Source organism: Trichoderma harzianum (genome assembly GCF_003025095.1).
Source record: "Trichoderma harzianum CBS 226.95 unplaced genomic scaffold M431scaffold_3, whole genome shotgun sequence".
Lineage (NCBI taxonomy): Eukaryota > Fungi > Ascomycota > Sordariomycetes > Hypocreales > Hypocreaceae > Trichoderma > Trichoderma harzianum.
Window position 1 is genome coordinate 776406 of NW_020209251.1, and position 20689 is coordinate 797094.

The window sequence follows — 20689 nt, forward strand, 5'->3', positions numbered from 1 at the left end:
TAGAAGAGCAAAAGTGAATAGATATGTGAAGAAAGAAAAAGAAAAAGACTAACTCAAGAAATAGCATCGCCAGGATTATCGTATCGAACGTCAGAGTAAATAAGTTCGGTCTTGACTGTTTGCAGTGAAGATGGACAAAAGTAATCGATAAACGCCTGGAGAAATGCTATAATGGACACTGTTTCCGGGCCGCATTTCCTATAAAGGGAATATAACAACACACACGCATACTGAACATATCCTCTCTGGCTTCCTGCCAAATCAGTAGACAAAGCACAAATGGTTAACCGCAAAATCAAAAAGGCTCGCCAACACCTACCCCACCGCCTTGGCGGCCCCAAACGCCAGAATTCCGCCACTCTGTCCGCTGACTGTGATCAGGGTTCTCCCCATGGGGATTGGGATGATCAATTTGATTGGCATCATAGGGAGAGGGCTGGTCTTCTGGGGGCCTGAACCGCGGCGGTGGCACCGGCGTAGTGGAATTTGGTGGAGGAGGGTTGTCCTGCATCGGCCGGACTGATCTCTCGCCCTGCCAGACGGACGGATCCGTTTCGCCTCGCTTCGGTGGCGAACGGGTCGAGCTCTCTTGCCGATTGTAGACCTCGCTCGGCTCGGCAGGAGCTTGTCCTCTGATATCTTGGTAGCGTTTCATGATCTCTTTGGTTGAGATTTCGCCATTGTTGCTGAAAAGATAGGGGTCGTTGAGCAGCGTAAGAATCTCGTCCGGAACCTAAATCAGCTCATTAATATTGCTTTGCTTCATTGCAGCCGAGATTCCCCCGTGCTTATATATGTGAATACTTACCTGGCACATCTCTTCAATATTGTCAATAAGAATCTCCACTGCGTCAATCACATAGATAGTCTCGCTATCCATGGCAAGTGTTTTGGCAGGGTTCATCAAAATATTGGGTGCAATAACGGTTGCCAGATTTCTTACGTCCATCTTGGACCCAACCTCTTCATCCAGTTGGTGGAAAGTGCCCGCCCATTTGAGGAATGTGAGAAGAATTTCCAAACAGTCACGGTGACTCTTGGGAAGGAGACACATAGCCATGTGCAGACACTGTAGCTTTCGAGCCGGGTCTTGTATCTTGGCAACGGTGATCCAAAGCTTGTAAAGCTTGTTAGTCATGAGAGGGTCTGGAAGGTCTCGCAGGTATCTCTTCAGTACTGCTGCCAGCTGGATTACTGGCTGCTCCATAAAATTGACGGTATCGCAGCCTTCCGCATTGATCTTATCAACCATTGCTTGTTGCTTCTTGATATTGCCATTCTTACGGAACACGCCTTCAACGGAGAGATCCATCTTGCGCATAGACGAGATAATGTCATCAACGACTGCGGGGATGCGCAGAGTGCCAGGTCCCACGCCGTCCGTTGAGTCGGCACCATCCCGCTCAATGATAATCTCCAAGGGCACACCAAAGACACCCTTCTTCTTGACGCCTTTGCTTTTGTCATTCTTGAAGGCTTTGCCCAGATTCTTCCAGAATGTGGCCGGTTTTCTGGATTCAATGAAACTCAACAGTTCCTCTAATGTGAATTCTGACTCGACCACAGGATGCATAATCAGGACGGCAAGATGTCTGACGTTAAAGTATTCGAGGCCTGACAGTTCGGGGAAGAATTTCCTGCCAACTCGAGACATCATAGGGTCAGCTGCCTGTAGATCCGGCCCAACCGACTGCGTCCTTGAGTGGCCTAAGCCGAGGCCTTGGTCAGGGGCGCCAGATCGCAGGACATCACTGGGTGGTAGTCGGTCACGGCGCTGTTGTTGTTCGCGAGACTGCTCAACGGCCACGATGCGAGAAATATCGTCCAATGTGATGGCGTCGTTTTGCCCAAACATCTGGTCAGTCGATCCTTGAGTCTTATCCTCTCCCCCGGAAGATGCAGGACGGGGACCTCGTCCATCAGCATCCATAACACGAGATGTCCGAGCTTGTCTAACGCTAGATGACAAGTGTCGGTCGAGACGTGTGCTGCGTAGTCTTCGAACTTCATTGAGGGTTGTTTCGTAAGTTGACTCGCGGCGGCGACTTTTATCGTTTGCATCGCCTGGCTGCCTCGGCCTGGCACCTGCGTTTTGACGAGAGGGATCAAAGTTGCCATCTGCACCAATATCTCCAGAGGTTAGGGCGCCATTGCTTCTCAAAATATCCAGCAGTCTTGCCAGTGCGACTTTGAGAAGGAAGACGTATTGTTGAAGTTTGGAAATGTGGGTAAAGGGCGCGAGGCCGTCGGTTTTGCCTCCAATGCATGTGACGCAGTAAATCTTGCGTTCCAGTGCGTTGAAGTGAGCTTCTTCCAGGGCACGACCAAGCTCCCGTTGGCAGCGAGAACAGTTGACACATCCAATATGCCATCTCATATCGCCAGTCTTGGCACACTCATCCTCCACCGACCTGCCACACTGCGCGCAGTGATCCGAGTCCTTGGCCGAAAGCCGCTTGCCGCCCATGGTAACTTGCAGAAGACCCTCGTCGCCCTTGTAGCTCTCAAAGTCGTTCAAATTATCCAGAAACTGGTGAAGGCCATCGCTGGAGCTCGCGTCTCGCTCCAAGCGTAGCGCTCCCTGGAGGCAAATGCGGATGAGCAGCTTGAGATAGTGGGCCAAACCGGTGACGAGGGACAGGAGCTCCTGGGTTACACCCAGCTGCCGCGATCCATTGTCCTGCGTTTTTGATAGCAAGGAGAAGAACGCCACAATCTTCTTGCAGAGAAGCTTGGCCTCTCGGCCATACGACATGGCTATAAATACAACCACACATTAGCGCCGAATCCTATATATAACCCACTGCCCACATATTTATTCCAATAGAGATGGACCATTTCCCCCCTCTGATGAAAAGCTTACCTTTCTCGCTTTGCGTTGAAACAGCGGCGTCTAGCCTATCTGCAGCTTGGAAAAGAATCTCAACGTGCCAGATGAAACGCTTCGCAACCAGCACACCGTCGACGTACGAGGCGTTACTGACGTGAAGCAGCATGTCAGATATGCATGCAGCAGATGACTCTTCGAACGTTGATAGAACACTCCATATTCTGAAAACCTTGTCTTCCATGCGTTCTTCGTCCTCGCGGATGCGGTCCCTGATGAGGTCGCTCACATCTCCCTCTTCGATCTGGGGCACCTCAGTCGGCTGGGCTAGACGTACGTTCCAGAATTTGTGTATCATGTAACATTCGGGGTGCCAGTGCTGGTTCTGTCCATTGCGGAATATCTCAACAAACTGCTTTAGGATAGCCGTCTGGCAGCCATTGCATCGCTGGGCAAACTGGGTTGAGTAGTGGTAGTGGCAGTAGACGTGTCCATCATGCTCGTAGTAGCTGTCTTGGGCGCCAAAGACGGTTGCACAGAGTGAGCAAGTAAAATGATCAACGTGATACTTGTGGTCGAGGGCGGTTATGTACGACCCGCGAAGGGCCCCACCACATTGGTGGCATAGGAGGCCGAGGCGTCGAAAGTAATCAGTCTCGCAGAGGGGATATTGTCCTCCGTTTTCATCTTCCGCAGGGAAGAACTTGGATGCCACGATCTCGCCGCAATCCTGTCAAGGGAGGTTAGTACATCTGGTGGTAGAGAAGTGGTAAAGTGGGGGGACGAGGAAAGGAGATGGAATCGAGAGGGGGGGAGGGGGTCAGGTATTACTCGGCACTTGAAGCAATCCAGATGAAATGTTCCATCTAGAGCTCGGACAAACTGTCCCGTCAATTGCAGGCCACACTTTTTGCAAACCCTCGACTGGGCACTAGCAGATCGTCCGTTTCTCGGCCGCGGACGGCTCACTTCGCTGCCGTTTGTGGGTTCGTCTGCATATCCTGCTGGCGGCGGTAAGGAGCCGTTGGGGCCTGGTGCTGTCGGGTTGGGTGCTTGCGATGATCCATTCTGCCGGCTGGCGTCTGCATGGCCAGTGTGTTCATTCGTGTGGTCGTTGGGGCCGTCGTCGTGGGTTACATCCACAGGCGGACCGTTGCTGTGGTCGGTTGCCATGGCAGATGTTGCGGCGTGTTTCCTCCCGAACGCGTGCTCCTCTTGCAGTCCAGGGGATGGCTATGATGATTCTGCCCCGTCTCAACGCCAGGTGTCTAGCAGTCGTCGGCGAGGGGTAGCGGCCACGGCCGGCATCAGCTGGGGAGGCTCTGGTTGGTGATATGGATTCCAATTGAGAGCGATGTCACGGCTCCAGACAGAGCGATGCGCGACAGCGTATCCCAAGTGGTTCACGATCCAAAGCAGAGCGCGACTGACATCCGCGTGACAGCCCAGCAACAATAGAGTCGGTTTTCGCTTCGGCAGAGCGTCAGGCTGGGAGAAGAGTTCGCAGAGGATCGCGGAGTCGTGAGATGGGGGAGGTCAGAGGAGATGCGCGTGGCGTCAACATGCACGAGAGACGAGATGCAGCAACCGAGGAACGACGGCGCCGGCACAGAACGAGGGGAGAAGTGGTAAGAAAGAAGGCCTGTCTTCCGTCGAGAGGGTAGAAGCAGCCGTGATGGCGAGAAGAGAGTCAACAGGCCGTAGATTCTCAGCCAGTGGAGGAGAGCTGGGCGCACTTTGTTGGACTCACGGGACTGGGGGGGCGGTCGAGGGCGGCTGCTGACAGCGCGTGGAGTCGCTGTGGTTTCTGAGGGGCGGCTAGTTTGGAGGTAATTTCCAGGTCGCCTGGTCGCTGAGGGCGCTGTGGTGCTTCTATGGCCTGGGCCGCTAATGGAGCAGGTCTCTGATACTCGGCAGCCCGGTGTCACGACGCCTGGCTGGCATGTACTGTTTACTTTGAGAGCTGCCAAGTCCTACGCTTCGTCGAGCAGCAACACGACGGGATGAGCATTATGACGCTTTAATACTACCTGGCAGTAAGTCGCTGAGAGCTCAGCACCTTATAATTCCCCCTCCCAAACGAGGCGCACTTCGTCTCAGTCTGCTCAACTGCGCCACATCTAGATTCCAGCTCGTGTGTGGAAGCCCGCAGCATGGACTGAACTTTTGCCGGCACTATCCCTGAGAGCGGCCGGATGAGTAAGGTAGATTGAACATTGAAGTCTTTTTCGTCAGAAGTCGCCTGTGAAGTGCTTCATAGTGCTGGAGCTAATGTACGCAAGGCTGGGTTAGTGCTATCTAGAGCTGTGCCGCTACCTGGATGAGGTATCCCTAGGAGGTAGCAGTGGGTTTATACCAGGTAGACCCCTAGTTGATTCCATTCTCCAGCAGGACGCCAACATGTTGATCAAGAACCCTCGATTTTAAGCAGTTATAATGTGCTTGACGAGTCTCGTGCTCATGTTTCCTAGTGTCAGGAACATGATAGAAGCCAGAAAGGGAAATACAAAGAAGTCGAAAAGCTTAGCTCCCTTTCCGAAATCTTGTCTACGCCACATTCAAGTACCTCATCTCCATGTATACCGCGTTCCTTGTTGATCGGTACCTTTGGTGATCGGTATTGATTCGGTACTTGTTGTGTGGCTTCTATTTTTGTTCGTTGCATCTGTCAGTTTTGATCCCTGTATCTGTCAAGTGTCGAGTGCAGCAAAGGTTACATGTACTCGCTCCATCATCCGCACTACAGAAGACAAATACTGGGCGATCACTTGAGAGCAAATATTACAAACACAGTCTAAGAATACCTAAGCTACCTAAAGAAGGACAAGAAGAGGAAGCTTTTCATCTGATAAGCCAGCGTTCGTCGCGAAACCATCTATACGAAACTCTGCGCAAAGCTTTACCGATTATACGGCGAGCTGTTTCAGAGGCGTTAGAAAATCAGGCCAGGCCCTGCAGCTGCTGGTTAGATTTCGATATTCATTACCACTACGGAGAGTCGAATTATTATAGCCGAGATCAGCCCGGTTGAGATGGGCAAAGCCGGCCCGTTCCACAAGCCCTTGCTCTAAGGTTTGAGCATAACGAGGTAAGCATAAAAACTTCCCTTTTGTGTCTGTTCTCATCGAGCGCATTTCCATTCTACTGTAGATACGAGTACTCATCGTGCCAGGACGGCAAGGGCCAGGGGAGCGTCGAATCGACGGGTTTAGGGGTTCACGCTTAGTAGCTAGCGATTCTGTTTGATAAATATTGACGGTCTGGGCTAGTTTCCACAGAGACACAGTTGCTTCAAAGAGCTCCCCCGTATCAAAACGGCTGCATAACACACAGCTCCTTAATTGTCAGGTCGAACGCCTGTTACTACATAGAGCCTTTTCATCCGGTCTTTTCGACTACATGTACCCAACCTTGATCTGCCTCTGCTCGATCTCTGTATTCGGCTGCTTGTACCCCGTAACGACTGCTACAAGACCCTGGATACCAGCCTTGGGACATCCATCACTTTTCCCTTTTTTTTCTCCTGCGGCGCAACGCGGCACCTGCACGGCACTGCAGTGTTTGATGTGCAACCTTGCGCGCTTATTTCTTAAAGGAGGCGGGCTGGCTGCTATGACGTCTAGGCACATGTACCCAAGCCAGGTACCTTGGTAGGGAGTAAATGCCTGAAGCGCATCGCGAAATCCCTCAACTCCAATTGCAAGTCTCATTCATATTGTACGAGCACTATAGATGCCACATTTGCCCTTTCCCCTCGTATCCACGAGTACGAACACTTGGATGCTTCATGGGTGTCTAAAAATGGGATTACAAGCACGCCTTTCAGCAGCTTTCAGCGCTGGGCTATACGTGTATATGCCTGTAGGTTTGCTGTCAGGGGCCTCCGCAGTGGCCTCTGCCGGACAGGGTCACGAACGGGCTGCTTTTGTCTGTATCTCCAGTCGGGGTCTGGACAGCACGACCTCTGTGAGAATTGAAAGGTTAGGTAAAGGTATCAATGCTATTTCTCATTCAAACACTATCCAAATTCATACCTACTACAGACGTAGGTTTGCGCCGCAGCTAAATCCATCGTTCATTGCTTTCCTCCCTCAAGCTTCACCCCAGCAACAGGAAAAGTAAACCCATCAATAAGATGGACGCCAACAATCAAGTCCTACATGGCGGTATCAATCGAGCGATTGGTGCCACCTTGGACAGGTCAGTACGGTCAGGCAGATTCTTGTGCTGCGCTGTAATACCGTACCTGCGTCCACGCGCTCGAAGAAAACTCCCGTATTCGCCTTTTTCCTTTCAAGCCCCCCCTGGCCACTTATTTTTAGACCATCTTTTTCAGCCTCTTTTCAATCTTCTCGCGCCCCTCCAGAGTCCGCCACACTTCGTGGGGTGCCTCGTCCACGATATCCCAATGCAGAAGCTTATCAGTCAGCCCCGTCAGGTCCTTCTGCTTGCTCGCCCAATTATCGTCGTTCTTGATCTTGAGCCCCGAGCTAATCACGGTCAGCGGCGTGTCCTTTTCCTGGATCTGCCTGCTGCTGTCGACGTCGCGCTTGGTGAAGGAGTTGAGCACCAAGCTCTCCTGCAGCTTGGCAAAGATGAACTTGCCCGTCTGCGGAGCGGATCGGCCATAGATACGGTCGCGGCTGGAGCGTCCTTTAAACAGCGCGCCCGGAATGCGATCCAGCCCAAGCGGCGAGATGGCGCCTCGCAACCACAGCCAGAAGCCTCGGCCTGGCGCTGCGCCGGGGCCCAGCAGATCTTCGTGCAGGGGGTCGATCAACAGCAGGCCCCGAACGTCGTGACTGTGGCGGGCTGAAAACACTCGCGAGTACAAGGAGCCGATGCCCGCGCTAGCAAGAACCCAGGGCCCTCCCTCTCCTGCTTTGGCCAGGGCCTCGCTCAAGGCGTCCACCACGAAGCCGGCGGATGACGGCGACGGGGCGGTATCAGACCAAGCCAGCCCTGGCCGGTCTGCGAAGCAATAGCGAGAAATGGACCCGTTCTTGACCGCATTGTCTGCGAAATCCCATAGGCCGTACTCGACGGGCCACTCGCCTCCCTCGAAGAAGACGGTAGTGACTTTTTTGCCGTTCTCGTCCGTCTTGTTCCCATGGCAGTACAGGTGGATGCGATATTTGTTATCGTCGACCCAGTACAGCTTGCCGGGTGGTGCAACTCTTGCATCGAGAGCTCGGAGGATGATGTTTAGCGTTATCAGGACAACGGCCACCACCATGACAGAGTTGCCAATGGTTGAGACCAGGACCTCGAGCCATTCTGAGAGTGTTCTTCTTGTTTCAGGACGGCCGGTCAATCTCTCTTCTTCCTCGGCCTTGCCCCATTTAACAGTTCTGTCCGCAACCACGGCCCATATACTCATGAGCAGCGCCCATATGACGCTAACAATTCCTACCCAGCCCTCCTCGTACCTGGTCTTCTGGACTGATAGGAGAAGAATCATATCGAGCGTGAGAAAAACCTACCGCCCGCGTCGTTCGCGTTAGTATTCATCCGTGGTAGAATTCAGTAGCTGTAGTACTTACGGCAATTACAATTCCGAGTATCCTCACTGCTTTGGAAGGCACCCCAAAGAATAGCAAGGTGGAAAACAGGATGGCCAGTGTCAAGCTCGTATAGCCAAACGCAAAGAAGCCACTCCCCTTTGTGTGGAACCCAGGAGCCGTCGCAAATGCAGACACAAGCAGAATCACCCACCACAAGAACGTCAGTGCCGTGAAGAACAATGTCAGATAGCGGAGCATGCGAATGCTGAAGAGGTTATACGGCGACACTGCAGGATCATCAGGGGCGAGGAAGTCCCTATTGGAGTTGACGCGGTTGGGCAGCAGCCGAGTGTATTCGTCTGGCGGCCGCTCACCTTCCGCATTGTCAATGCGATCCTCTGGGCGAATGTCTTGCTCATCGTCGTCGTCCATTCTAGGAGTGGTAAACAAGGGCATAGTAAACAACAGATGGAAAGATGGACGAATGAGGCTTTCTTGAACCAGTAGCTACCCCATGAACTATTACTGTCGAAAAGCTTCAAATTGAAGGAATTAAGAAATTAAAAAAGAGAAAGTGAAAAGTCCAAAAGATACAGCCTCCTACAATTCGATTCGCCTCCACACAAGCTCCCCGATCCGTGCCCTTTAGTGTCTGTCAATCGTCAAAGCAGTGTCATACTGATCCCGAGATTGCAAAAGTGCATACGTCATAGTACCGACACCATTCAGCCCGCATCCACCAATCGCCATCTTGCCGCGCCCATCCATCTGCGACTTTTGCTCCGGATTTCTCAATTGAACTCGCACCAGATCGATCTAGCCTCTGGGCAAAAGAAGCTTTTGTGTTGCTTATTGGCGATTGACGCGGATTAAGGTGGTGGCTCACGATCATGTGATGCATCTTTTACCCTCAAGGTTGAGCCGCTAGAACATGTTGTGTTTTGAGACATCTCGGAATTAATCTGCATGACGTGTAGGACAGCCGTTTATTTACAACTACAAGCATTTACGGAGTACTTGAATAATAAAAACACAGTTCTTTCAAGTATCTGCTACTATAGCTTTATTTCTCTGGTATATGCTGCTATAGCTCTACCTTCGCGCGCCAGGGGGGTTTCTGGTCAGTGAAGTTTTTTGCACGATACAATATCCTCCAACTTGGAGAAGGCTTCAAGCTCCCAGACGAGGTGAAGTAAATAATCACGCGCGGGCTGTGATAATAAATTCGATTGTAGTGCACGCAGTGTCAATAGAGAAAACTCGCGAGTGTGAACATTTCTTGGAGCGTGAGCTGGATCTGATCAAAGGAGTTCTCACGGCGAAAACGGGCCAGGGACCTCTTACCATGTACCCTCTGTGCTGAAATGCTCTCAAAGGATTTCGATTGTGACTCTGGACAAGTAATATTGCACAGGTTCGCGGACAAGTTATGTCTGCCTGCTGTAGGTTACTTTACCAACTTTGGATCTGAAACGAAGACGTGGTATAAACTCCAACAGCATATGACAAAACACTATCCGCAAGACGCTGATTAAAGATCAGTAGTATCTTTCAGGAGTTGCAGGTTACGGGGTTCGGTTTACAAATTTCGAAAACACATGGCGCATTTTGGACTCATGAATTATGGATTTCCCCCTGGCGCGCGAAGGTATTTCTCTACTATCTGCTACTATAGCTTAGTACATCTATCCAGTACTGAGTATCATTTGCGACACGGATTGCTGAATAGCAAAGTGAATAGGCGTTCCCTCTTAAAATGGTTATATGTGTAATTGTATCACACTACCAGGTCGGGTGATTCCAACTAAGACTGCAATGTCTCAATCATGCATTAGGATGTCAATTCGGGCTATAACTACCTAGTGCTGTATTTCCATCATTCCATATAGTATCTAGAGAAGCAAAACTCAACGGGGTATTGAACTAATCTACAACTCATTCAGCTAGGTATGCATATAAAGGCGCCTCATCAATGCCCTAATAAGGTACTGGCTGCCCTAGCCCTCGATGTCATGTAGCAAAAGAAGATGATCATAAAAAGAAGCCATTTCGATGTTGTCAACGCAAGTCATAAGCTCGTAAAGTTCGTAAAAGGGCATTCTAGAAAGAAATTGAAAAAGAACAGAAAAGAAAAACTCCATCTTTCTATTCTTACTCTTCCCATGGCGCGATTGTATTGCAGACTTTGCTACTCTTCACACTTGGTAGCGACGAAACGCTGCTCGATACTGACTGAGAGCCGCGGCTATGTCTAACACCTGATGTCGGTGTCTCCTTCACTCGAACTTTTTCCTTAAGGGCCTTCTCGGGGGTAGGGCCTGATGTAGATGTAATAGCATCCAGTGGCACTTTTCCCAGGGGAGAGTGCATCTTGGCCGCGGCTTGTGGATCTTTGATGTCGACACCGTGTTTTTTGAACACGTCCTTTTTTTGGTCCTTCATCGCTTGAGCTGAGGGTTCGCTGGTCGCCAGCCAATTCTTGACTTGTGACATCCAGCGGGGACGTCTCTTTTCGGACGCCGTAGTGTATTCAGATCGAGGTTCCTCGCTACTCAATGAAGGGTCATATTCTCCTCGAGACTGATTCGATGTGTTCATAGACCTCGATGCGGAGCTCGCAACGCCTGAGGTCGAGGAAGCCATTCTGGAGGCTTGCTTGAAAGGGAGGAGAAAGATTGGGTCGTATCTTGAGCTGCGAGAGCCTGTACTCGTAGCTACCCAATCTAGGGGATTTTCTAGCGGCGCGTCTGTAAACAAAGACATTGGTCGGCCATCGGCTTTACCTTCTCGGGGAGTAGTAACTTTCTCCTGATGGCGTTCGAGATTGTATTGTCCTAAAGACAGCCTTTGCGATGGTGAAAATCTCTTGAAGTGTTGGTCTGAATTTGGTAACGTCGCGCCAGTTGGTGAAGTGCCTTGACTACCTGTGCTTGGCGACAAGTACGGTTGAATAGACGATGGATTGGTCGAAGAGCTTCGCGATAGGAAGCGATTCAGGAGTGGACTTCTATCCACATCAGAAGATGCCGGATGCTATCCGCCGTATGTCTGAGTGGCCGGGATGGGACTTTGAGTTGGGACAGTGCTTTCGACGACACGTGGGTAACTCTGGTTCGGAGGAGTTGTAAAGGAGTCTCGCGCTGTGACTGGCGATAGCGAATTACGTGAAACGAGAGGCGCCTTTCCAGTGAGAGAAAATGGATATGAAAAATTGCGAAATCCGATAGTTCGAGATAGCGAGGTTGATGGCAACGTGAGCTGATGATCTGAGCAAGGTGAAGAAGTGTTGACGGGCGAAGGAGCAGACATAGTCTTCCAAGAATATTCGACAAGCCAGAAGTAAGATTGATAGACTATGACGCGGACATAGCCAATTGGAAGCTGAGAGATTCCGAGTTGCAACTCAGAGAGAATGTTCGTCGGCTAAAGGATCCCCGCAGCTAAGGCAGACGATGCTTGATTGGAATTCCACCCTTGGAATAGACGACGAGAGGAAGATAAGAGATTATCGAAGCAGGCGAAATCTCAGAGATATTTTCAGATATGAAGATGCGAACATGTAACGGAGTTGATTTGAGCTGGAAACTCTGCATGTGGCATTGAACCGGCGTAGAAGACAAGACACGCCGCTGATGGTAGAACACTCAGCGGCTTCTTTATGGCAGAATCGAGTCAGTTGATCCGAAGGGAGACTCGAAAATAGATCAAGACTAAAAATAATGTGGAGGACGAAGGCCTAAGTTGTCGGGATGTGGCAGAAAGGTTCAAGTTTGTTGTTGCCCAGGAGGGGGTGGTTCCTAAGAACTAAATCGCGGCTCCAGGCCACGAGGCGGCGGGTTCGGCACGTTTTTAAAAGTCACTATGAGTGACCCTTCCAGTGTTTTCTCTCAGGTATTTCTGCTATTGTTAAGAGCAGACAATCAACATAGTGAGCAGCAGACTATTCACCCAAGGCTGACAACAGCTCAGTCGCAACCGAAGAACCAAAGACAATGGCACTGGTCATATGATGAATACGAACACTTCTTCACCTTCTTTCTTCAAGCTCGCCTCCTTGCTTTGCTAGCCCCAATTCCCGTCCCTTTCACCTGCAAACGATGGCTCACAAGCTGCACGCACGGTACGGCCTTTTTTCGCGTTCCCATTCCATCGCTTCTGGGCCAATATCTGACACTAGAGGCGAAAGCAGTCGTTTAGCATCCATCCATGGACCAACTGCAGCGGGCTCCTGGGATTGGCCACAGCCCGCGTCGAGAATATTGGCTTGGATCTCACTTGGGGCGGCATGCTGCAGATTGGCGCGCAATAGTTTGGCTGCCCAACAACAGGGGGATGTGCCGTTGTGTCATTTCTCACGTTCTGTTTCTGTTGCTTCCCTGCACAAGCCGCCCAAGAAAGATGAAAGCTAACAGACGATGGATGCCACTAGTGATTTCTGCCCTCGATATGTTACAAAAGTTGATGCAGCACAGGCTCTAAAGGGAGAAGCCCGATATTCGATATTACTCGGACTGCATCCGCGACCTTCTAGCGGCGACAGCTGGGCATCATGTGGCGTCCACGTTGCGATGGATCCCATGGCAACAGAATTCGATGCGACTTTGTTCTCGGTAAGCCACAAAGCCCGCTTTACGACGGGAAGTTTGGGGAAAACAAAAGATCAGCACTCCAATTGAAACAGAGTTGGGAGCCGCCCACGCGCGGAAAAGAGGTTTGCCATGGGTGTGTAGCATCAACTAGCCACTTCGTCATTATATTGCAGGTTCCGCGGCGCACAATTCTTTTTCAGATCTAGCAGTTCTTCTGGGTCATTTCCATTGTAATTAGCGATGGATATACGTGGATAAAGACACTGGAAGGGCACTAATTCTGCGAAAAGAAACTTTCGTTTCTTGGTTCGAGGTACTACTGCAGAGTCCAGCGAGTGACCGAAGGGAACCTTTGAAGACCAATAAGACCCTTGGACAACTGCTTGTCATTCATTATTCGCGCATAATAGTGCCGCACTGCTTGATGCCCCCTCCGTGAAGTCATGGGGGATCTGGAATGGCAACCAAGTCCCCTGTTGTTGGTTCTTGCGAGAGACATTGCTGAGACAGGGCCGCCGCTTTGGAAAGGGTTAGCTCCCGTAGCCAACCGAGATGCTGGTCGATCAGTTACAGCAAAGTAGCTTCTCCAACAGAAGGTCTAGACTTTGTAAGCTGGCATATCAAGCGGGAATATTACCGTTGCAAGTTAGCCAGAGGTTTGCTTTTTCGAGGTCTATACGGTAGAGTCATTGATGATGAGTTCCTTCCATTCCAATTTACCTTGTTTCCATTTGTTGATTGAATATATGGTAAAGCTGAGCCATAAGACAGAGAGCCCTTAGAAATGAATTGCTAGGGCTCGTTGCACACATGCAGCTAAGAGTCTTTCATTATGGCTGTGAAACCTTTGTCAGTACACTCACAGCTGCATGGTATAATGCTAGCCATACGAGTATACGAGAACCCATTTTATTTCAGCCGCTCTCCCGCCTTGTTGCAACATCGCAGTTATCTGTTCAGCTGCAATGCAGTAGCCCGAGCCTATTTTTGGATTATTTCGGTTCGGTAATGCCAATGTCTCAGTGAGACCAACAGCGTTGTTGGTGATCGTGGTATGGCTTCTTTTACTGTTGAAGCTACCCTGCATTGGAGTATAGATATTCAGCGACCCAAGTTTGCTACCCAGCATCCCGTTTCAATTTAAAGCTATGTACATATAGTAGGAATATAGATATAATAACAGATATTAGAAGAAAGTAGCGATAGTAGCAGAAAGTAGCTATAGTAGCTATAGTAGCTGCAAAGAGTAGTGATAGCAGATACTCAAGGAATCTCGGCAGGGAGGACCTATGTATCTAAGAGGGATTGTTTCGCATCCTATTCTGATATTTGAACTACCCGGAGCGATAGCTATTATCATTTAAAAGATAGAAATCATACAGTAAAGACAACAGCGTTTACATCTCTATGGTAGCTAACACAGTCACCTAAGTCCATTCTCTAAGACTTCTGTAACAGCTTGGAGGGATTGCATCATGAGCTTACTAATGTACCCTCAAACAATGACATCGGCCCATCGAACTCTACGCCTCAAACTTGAACCAAACACCAAACCATCCCATCAGCCACGCGTACCAACATTTTCGCATCAACCCATCCAAACTCTCGCCCCCCCCATCCATCGGCCAAGCAAAATCTCTCCCTCCCCCCCTTTTCTGGCCGCCCAGTTTCTCGCCGCTGGCCCCGGCGCATTGTGCGCTGAACATGGCCCCGGCACTCACCATCTCGACAAACATGGACTCCCGACCCTCGTCGCCCGTGCCGCCTCCCATGTCGCCCATCACGCCCACTTTGCCTCCCGCGCAGCTCTCCTCTAGCGATGCAGCAGACAAAGGCAGCAGAACTGTCACCGCCGTGCCCGTGCCCGTGCCGCCTACCGCCGCCGCGGCGCAACAACAGCCCGCGCGCTCGACCCTGTCGCACTCGCAGCAGTCTGATCAAGTCGGCCTGCCGCCGCCACCCTCGAAGCCCATCGAGTTCGAGTCCAACCCCGACGTCATCGCCCTCAAGTCGGCCATCGCCGTGCTGCAGATGCAGAGGATGCGCGCGACGGCCGACATCCAGGCCCTCAGCCAGATCAAGAACGAGGCCGTGGAGCACCCGGACGAGTTCGCCCGAGACTTGGCCATGGGGAAAGTCGGCCGGGGAGCGCAACCTGACGACGAGACGACCCGCGCATGGGTCGCGCAACCGATACCAAAGGCCCAGGATGTGGTCCGCTGCCCGCCCATCAACTGGTCGCAGTACGCAGTCGTGGGTGAATCCCTCGACAAGTTACACGCCGAACAAGTGAGCCGGCCTACGCAGGGCACGCCGGCGACTATTGGCGCTGGAGGCGTGTATCAGTTCAAGGGTGGCGATGGCAAGCAAGAAGAATATCCTGGCGTGGCAGCTCCGTATGCGCCGCTCAAGGACAAGATTGAAAAGAAGACGAAGAGTAGGAAATGAGCGCCACTGGTTGGTCGATCGGCTGGTTGGTTGGCAATCTATTTTACATTTTTTTTTTCTGTTTCACGGTATTATGATTTACGTATGGACGACAAATGGGACTGGACAACAGAGACTGCATACAATCACGGCGTTTGGGATATAGATGATCGTGCTGGGGCACAAATTTGTCAGAAGAAATGACTGAACCAGTCAACTCTATTTCATAATCCAGAGTTGCCTTTTCCACTTCAATAGCATTCATAATGGTGACAACATGTCAGTATGAACCAAGATGGCTGCATAGCAAAATTGCCTAAGCTATGAGTCATACCCGCTGGAGTGTTTCACTAGATGGGATGTCGTCCTCTCTCCATCTCCCCCAGGCTGTCGATCGAAGGTGAAATCATATGCCACGAGCAGTAATATCAATCTGGTCTTTCCTCTCCTCCGGCGCCATCTAGAAGTATCGAACGAAGGTAAAACGCCCCTTTGTCGCTAGGCGCACCATAAATCCCAACTACCTTTCCGAGAAAACAAAGGGAATAAAGGCAGGGGGGCAAGGAAAGAGAAAAACGGTCTGCTAAAACGCCGCCAAACCCCTATCGCAGGATGCACATTGAAAAAAAAAAATAGCAACAATAGGTAAAGCACGGCACGCTAAATGGTTATTTTGCTCTCAAGAGAGATAACTCATCACTCGGGGAATTCCCTGGTACTTGGTCAGTAAAGCCTTCCAACAAGAAGGGTGGGCAAAGTTCACAAGCCGTTTCTTACTCCATGCTCATCTGCACTGATCTCCGTAGACGGCGGTTGTATAGCTTCTTGTCCTCTGGCTTGTTTCCCCAAAACATCTTGGTGGCCTCGGGGTTGACAATCTTCCTCGGATCATATGCCGGCTCATCCTCTTCAAGCATCTCAAAAATGGCATCGATATGAGACTTGACGTCCTCCACCTTCATAGGGTTAGGGGTGTAACATGCCGTTCCATCGGTCGCAATGAGATGATGGAAAATCTTGGTCTCAAATTTGACTCGCGGTTGCTCATTTGGGAACCGAGTGCTGAAGGCCATTTTGATGCGGAAGAGGCCACCATCGAGATTCGTCATCGGCCTTCCAAAGTATGTAATCAACCAGACAAAGGGGTTATTGTCTTCCAGAACAACACTATGCGGCATATCGCCCCGCTTCAGGTAGGCCGACACTTGGTCAAACTGATGCTGCAAATTAACGGCAACTGTCGATTCTCCTGCTTTGGATGTGAGGCCTTCTTCTGCCCACCGTGCTGTTTCTGCATTAAGCGCTTCTTTGATGGCTTTGAGTCTACGCTCGAGCTCCGGATAGTTGAAGCGGCCATCCATCGAGTTGGACCCCGGAGACTCGAATGGCATCCTCACAAACGGCTGTAGAGGTTCCACCTCGGATTTACCCTGTTCCACAGCAGCCATGTATGAATCATAATACCAAAGAAATCGACGTTTGCAAAGGTCCTTGAACGGCTCAAACGGGTTATTGGCCTCTTCTAATTGCTCATCATAGTCCAAGTCCTTGGAATCGAGACTTTCAGGGGGCGGCGCACCGGCACCATTGGGCTGCAGTCCAAGATAGCCCTCAAGACGTTGAATAACAGAGATTCTCAGAGTTTCGTGTTGTATCTGCAAGTAGATTAGAACTACTCATGTGCGGAATGAACGGTACCATATCCTTACCTTTTGGACGTAGTGCTTTTGAGCTTGCTTATCGGATGCTTCATTTGCATTCTCGAAACCAGGTTCGTTTTCGTAGGGATTTGCTGACATCAGACTCTGTATTGATAACAATATCGACTCTAGCCCCTGTGCTGACGACCACTCTTCACCGCGCTCTCCTCTCCATGTGCTATTGACAAGTTAGAAATCCCTTGAACTTACTGTATCATTTGAATGACTTGAAAGGAAAATACCCTAAGATTGACCTTTGAGAAGGTTAGTATGAGGAAATGAGTAAGGGTAGGCTGTGTGTACTGACAGACAAACTTTGCCGCTGGAGTAGATATTGGGGTTAAATCGGCAACGCCCTCCATTTGTCGTAATGCCCTGAACGTTGGGAGACTTTGAAGGATAATCTTGGTTTGTAAGCACCTTGCGTATAGTCAACTGCATAGAGAAAAACGTTGGGCCTCACCTCTGTTAAACCTGATGGCAAACTTGATTGCGGTATTAGCACGGTGTTCGGGTATGCGATGCCACCCAATGTCTACTGGACACTACCATAAGCTTACCTCAAAGAACCCAAATTCGTAGGGAGTCTCATGCGGGCCCATGATCAGGGCTCTGACATTGCGAACGTCGACATCACGACAGGCGACTGCAATGGCTGTAGCAGCGAGGAAATGCCGGTTAGCACCATATCATCAGTGACCTACTACCTACTACTAGGTAGATGGGCAGCTGCCATGGTCGAGTTGAGATCAAAGTCACGTACCCAGATCTGATCCCTTCTGGATGTCGCTGAGCTCCTATGGGTAGCGCTGATCAGCCATGTGACGCCCGCAAACCGACTTGTAAAGCAGCCAAACCTTGGAGATGCGAATGATGGATTGATCCATGACGCTGGCCTCGAAGCTGATGTTAAAGGCGAGGCGCTGTGATGGGGAGTATCAGGATGAGCATCTGCAGAGGCAGCCAGCAGGAGAATTGGAGAGTGAGGCAGCCTCCGGCAGCGGAATCTTCATATGCAAAGGGCTGAGTTATGCCAGGCGGATGCAGTTCAGTTGGTGAATTTAATGCCTTGCTTGCCTTGCAGTGGCAGAAGCCTGTTCAGGCAAGGAGGGGTTGTGCCGAGTGAATCAAAGTTAGCGGGCAGCTGCCTTGCGGGCTGGCCTGAGGGATCTACCAAGAGGCGGGAGGAATAAGGTAGCACTCGATCAGGATTGATGGAAGATGGAAGATTGAATGCGAGAAATGGAATACGACAAAGCTAAACTCATGGCATTGATTAGACAGTCATCGGTGAAAGAGGAGAAAACAGGGAAAGCCTGAGCACAAGACAAAGGTTGATGCAAACATGCGTGCCACCGGAACGCCTCGTCGGAGAGCCAACAGCGCCCAGCCCAGCGGGTACTTACATGCAGGCGGGGGACGTTGTATATTCAGCTGCTAACCTATAGAGGCTGGAGTGCTGTCGGGGCTGTCGCAGAGTCCTCAACTAACACGGACTGATGCGGTAGGTGAGCAGTATTAATTCCCATGGATGGAAACTCTATCGGACTTTTTAATGTTTAGCCACCTACGAGTGCTACAGGCTATTTAGGATGCCGGGTAATGCATGGTGAGTAGCATTGATGTTACATGTAGATGCCCAAGGAAGATCTGGCCCAAAGAGGTACCTAATCGAATCTCAAGGACTCATATTGTTTCTACCTGTTATCTTAGAGGTCCCTTATAATTACCCGTAGCTTGATAGACGGGTATCTGGAGAGACCAATGCCGTTCATATTTCGGAACATGGAAATTAGTGCCGCTCCATTCCGAGGCACCAATTGCAGGTAAGCTTGAAGGGCATTGACGCCTCTCTCGCTGGCTACAGATACGTATAGACATTGTATTTCCCTCCATCTCATTGATAGAACTATACGTTCCAAGAAAAATAATATCAATTCCCCTGCACAGCGTTCTAAATATGCCGGAACACACATCAATATGCATCCGACAAGCTTCATCGGGATGTACCTCTAGGTAGGTAGGTGGGGTCACGCTACGGGCCTGAGGAGCAGCGAGATTCATGCACTGGCTGGGTCGAGTCGCGGGGTTCATCAGCCTTGCCGGCCATCTTTTTTGGGCTACGCGCCTCGCGCCTATCGGACTGACGCGTTAATGGATTTTTGGCTGCCCTGGGCATATTCTGTTCACGCATGAACTAACAGTTGCAGATTTTCGAATTGATCCTCTGTATCTCTACCTACACTGATAACAATAACAACTGTCTAGTTCCATCATCTGGTACGGCTCTCTTCGTCAAGCATGGCCAGCTTTTTCGACCTCAAGGCCAGAAAGGCGGCCGCCACAAACGGAACATCATCCCAGAAGCACGACAAGCCAGATAATGTTCGTGCCCAACCCTGGGTTGAAAAATAGTCAGTCGATTCGCCGTTGAGCAGCATCTTTGAGGATATTTTTTGCTTATTTAATATCCAATAGTCGCCCCAAGAGCTTGGACGATGTCACTGCTCAGGATCACACGGTCACGGTTCTGCAGAGAACACTGCAAGCTTCAAATGTTGGTGAATCTGCTCGCAATTGGATTCGAGATGCATATTCAAGCTAATGGCCCCCTTCTCTCAAGCTTCCGCACATGCTGTTTTACGGCCCCCCTGGCACTGGCAAAACCTCTACCATTCTGGCACTTGCCAAGGAGCTCTACGGCCCAGAGATGATCAAGTCCCGAGTTCTCGAGCTCAACGCGTCCGACGAGCGTGGCATTTCGATTGTCCGACAAAAAGTCAAAGATTTTGCACGAATGCAACTGACCAACCCACCGCCCTCATACAAAGACAAATACCCATGCCCACCATTCAAAATCATCATTCTAGACGAGGCCGACTCCATGACGCAAGACGCCCAGAGCGCTTTGAGACGGACAATGGAGACGTATAGCAAGATTACACGCTTCTGTCTGATTTGCAACTATGTCACTCGAATCATCGACCCTCTGGCCAGCCGATGCAGCAAATTTAGGTTCAAGAGCTTGGATCAGAGCAACGCAAAAAAGCGACTCGAGTCAATAGCAGAGGCAGAGGGCGTTGCGCTCGAAGATGGTGCTGTGGATGCACTCATCAAGTGCAGCGAGGGCGATTTACGAAAGGCAATTACCTTTCTGCAGAGTGCTGCTCGACTGGTTGGGGCAAAGCTCTCAGAAAAGGACGGCGAAGGAGACGATTCCATGGATGTAGACAAGCGACCGGTGACTGTCAAAATCGTCGAAGACATTGCTGGCGTTATCCCTGGAGCAACCGTTGACGATCTCGTCAAAGCCATGCGCCCAAGGGCGTCAGGAGAGACGTATCAGTCCATATCCAAGGTGGTCGAGGATCTGGTAGCAGACGGCTGGAGTGCTGGCCAAGTCGTAAATCAGGTAGGCTAACACGCCTTGACATGTGCTTAACGGCATCATTCTAACCCGTGTACCCGTATAGCTCTACCAAGAACTCATCTTCGACGAGACCATTCCTGACATCCAAAAGAACAAGATTGTTCTAATTTTCTCTGAAGTGGATAAACGACTTGTTGACGGAGCGGACGAACATCTATCGATCCTTGATTTGTCGATGAGGATATCTGCCATCATGTCTGAAAAGTAAACTA

The 20689-nt window shown here is 50.5% G+C and overlaps 8 protein-coding genes across 8 annotated transcripts; 3 read left to right on the forward strand and 5 right to left on the reverse strand.

Annotated features, from left to right (window-relative positions):
* Window positions 1-295: 295 nt before the first annotated feature.
* M431DRAFT_79541 (hypothetical protein) lies at window positions 296-4000 on the reverse strand (the record flags this gene model as incomplete). Its single annotated transcript, XM_024922831.1, has 4 exons — window positions 296-733; window positions 809-2757; window positions 2864-3557; window positions 3659-4000. 4 exons carry the CDS (start codon window positions 3998-4000, stop codon window positions 296-298), a joined length of 3423 nt encoding a protein of 1140 aa, XP_024777196.1.
* Window positions 4001-6222: 2222 nt separating this feature from the next.
* M431DRAFT_479121 (hypothetical protein) lies at window positions 6223-6537 on the reverse strand (the record flags this gene model as incomplete). The annotated part of the gene is made up of 1 exon (XM_024915740.1): window positions 6223-6537. The coding sequence occupies one exon, from the start codon at window positions 6535-6537 to the stop codon at window positions 6223-6225; it is 315 nt and encodes a 104-aa protein (XP_024777197.1).
* Window positions 6401-7047, forward strand: M431DRAFT_343161 (hypothetical protein). Its single transcript, XM_024914425.1, has one exon. The coding sequence runs from the start codon at window positions 6560-6562 to the stop codon at window positions 6947-6949; it is 390 nt and encodes a 129-aa protein (XP_024777198.1). The 5' UTR covers window positions 6401-6559; the 3' UTR covers window positions 6950-7047.
* On the reverse strand, window positions 6770-9137 carry M431DRAFT_505104 (hypothetical protein). Its single transcript, XM_024918580.1, has 2 exons — window positions 8371-9137; window positions 6770-8306 (listed from the first exon to the last, which is right to left on the reverse strand). The coding sequence occupies exons 1-2, from the start codon at window positions 8785-8787 to the stop codon at window positions 7146-7148; spliced, it is 1578 nt and encodes a 525-aa protein (XP_024777199.1). The 5' UTR covers window positions 8788-9137; the 3' UTR covers window positions 6770-7145.
* A 1351-nt stretch (window positions 9138-10488) lies between these two features.
* M431DRAFT_54230 (hypothetical protein) lies at window positions 10489-10947 on the reverse strand (the record flags this gene model as incomplete). Its single annotated transcript, XM_024921120.1, has 1 exon — window positions 10489-10947. A coding segment is annotated over one exon (459 nt), but the record flags the coding sequence as incomplete, so codon positions are not given.
* A 3743-nt stretch (window positions 10948-14690) lies between these two features.
* M431DRAFT_78429 (hypothetical protein) lies at window positions 14691-15368 on the forward strand (the record flags this gene model as incomplete). The annotated part of the gene is made up of 1 exon (XM_024922691.1): window positions 14691-15368. The coding sequence occupies one exon, from the start codon at window positions 14691-14693 to the stop codon at window positions 15366-15368; it is 678 nt and encodes a 225-aa protein (XP_024777201.1).
* A 752-nt stretch (window positions 15369-16120) lies between these two features.
* Window positions 16121-17934, reverse strand: M431DRAFT_77431 (hypothetical protein; the record flags this gene model as incomplete). Its single annotated transcript, XM_024922576.1, has 8 exons — window positions 16121-17002; window positions 17057-17225; window positions 17290-17301; window positions 17355-17451; window positions 17511-17532; window positions 17608-17702; window positions 17811-17844; window positions 17905-17934. 8 exons carry the CDS (start codon window positions 17932-17934, stop codon window positions 16121-16123), a joined length of 1341 nt encoding a protein of 446 aa, XP_024777202.1.
* Window positions 17935-19348: 1414 nt separating this feature from the next.
* Window positions 19349-20685, forward strand: M431DRAFT_491770 (hypothetical protein; the record flags this gene model as incomplete). Its single annotated transcript, XM_024916932.1, has 4 exons — window positions 19349-19461; window positions 19526-19604; window positions 19671-20459; window positions 20521-20685. 4 exons carry the CDS (start codon window positions 19349-19351, stop codon window positions 20683-20685), a joined length of 1146 nt encoding a protein of 381 aa, XP_024777203.1.
* Between the last annotated feature and the right edge of the window lie 4 nt (window positions 20686-20689).